This window comes from Plasmodium reichenowi, chromosome 8 (assembly GCF_001601855.1).
Source record: "Plasmodium reichenowi strain SY57 chromosome 8, whole genome shotgun sequence".
Classification (NCBI taxonomy): Eukaryota; Apicomplexa; class Aconoidasida; order Haemosporida; family Plasmodiidae; genus Plasmodium; species Plasmodium reichenowi.
This window is the reverse complement of record NC_033653.1, coordinates 74079-75700: the sequence shown is the minus strand read 5'-3', so window position 1 is coordinate 75700 and position 1622 is coordinate 74079. Positions and strand designations below refer to the sequence as shown.

At 25.9% G+C, this 1622-nt stretch overlaps 1 protein-coding gene across 1 annotated transcript in view; it reads right to left on the bottom strand.

The window, feature by feature from the left end:
* PRSY57_0802200 (adenylyl cyclase beta, putative) overlaps nt 1-1622 on the bottom strand; it is a gene marked incomplete at both ends in the record, with an annotated part of 6648 nt that extends 5026 nt beyond the window's left edge. Inside the window, 3 exons of the mRNA XM_020114698.1 lie at nt 1-977; nt 1166-1417; nt 1606-1622. Coding sequence (XP_019970538.1) covers nt 1-977; nt 1166-1417; nt 1606-1622 — 1246 coding nt within the window. The remainder of the gene's footprint in view (nt 978-1165; nt 1418-1605) is intronic.

Below are 1622 nucleotides of genomic sequence, written 5' to 3'. Positions count from 1 at the left end.
TCTTCTTCCCCTTCTTCCTCCTCCTCTTCTTCCTCTTCCTCTTCCTCTTCATAATTTTTTTTCAACTTCTTCATATCAATTTCTTCTTTCATCTTTACAAATAAGAAAAAGTTCTTTTTGCATGTCCCTTGAACCATAACCTTGTCTTTAATATTTTTATAAAAAGAGTAGGAGAGAACACTTTCCCCGTTTTTGGCCAGGGACTCACCTGCACCTATTTCTTCTAACGGTTTTCCTGATAAGAGATATTCTCTTTTCCTTAAGACATTTCCAATTTGTAAGAAGCTGACTTTTCCATATGTGACAGCAATATGTACTTTTAAATATTTATTTTCTATAGGTGTTGGGAATTTATTTAATAATTTATGTATATCCATACAACATCCTAAGGCTAGGAGACATATTTTTCGTATTTCTTTTGCGTTTTGATTTTTTTTTTTTTGATTATAATCTGAAGGGTAATTATCATCTGAGTTGTTTGCTTGAACAATATTAGATTTACTAATTTTACTATTTTTTAAATTATAATTTTTTATATTATCATACACTTCATTTCGTTGATCACCATAATCATCATCATCATTATTATATATATTATGAATATTATTATGATTTTTATTTAAATGAAAATTTTCAAAATTTGTTTTAGGTTTTTCCATATCTATATGTTTATCTAAATTATACCTATCATGTAATGTTTTCTTATCTTTAAGGTTAACATGTTCATCATCACTATCATTATTTTGAGTCTGATTTTTTTTTTTTTTTTTCTTCTTATTTTTTAAAACATTCTGAAGAGGCCATATAACAAGAACAGCGTCTCCACTGAACTTAATTATATCTCCTCCCCAGTAATCTATAATTTTAATAAGAATATTGAAAAACTTGTTTAAACAATTTCCTAATAATTCCGTACCATTAATTCGTTTGTCGAGCTGTTCAGCGAGGTTAGAAAATCCGCTGGCGTCACAGAAAAACTACAAAAAGGGAAAATGAGAAATTGGGACTATGCTATGTATTTTGTTTTGTTGGTTTGGGGTATATATATATATTTACACATATATATATATATATATATATATATATATATATATTGACACATATATATCTACATATATATATTGACACATATATATTTATTTATTTCCATCTTTTGGAGCCTTACCACAACTGAGTTAAACTTCTGAATAACAAGATTTGAAAAAAACTGTGCCGGGTTCTCACATTTACTATAAATATTTAACAAAATTTTAGGGAAGAAGGACCTAAATATTGCAAGGTTCTCATTTTCTTTTATGATATTTTTATTTTCCTTCCTTTTTTCTCTTTCTTCTTTATTATATTTCTTATACAATTCATTTTCTAAAAACCGTTCGCATTTTATACTAAACCATCTCCAATCAGAAGTATAGTCACACTAACATAAAATAAATATGGACACAATTTAAAAGACATTGATTTGTTTGTGTAATATGCACACGTATTATTAGATTAACACATGTAGATATATATTAAGATATGTATATATATATATATATATATATATATATATATATATATATTATATGTGTGTGTATGTATGTATGTATTTATTTTTTTATTTACTGAATAATTTCTACTCA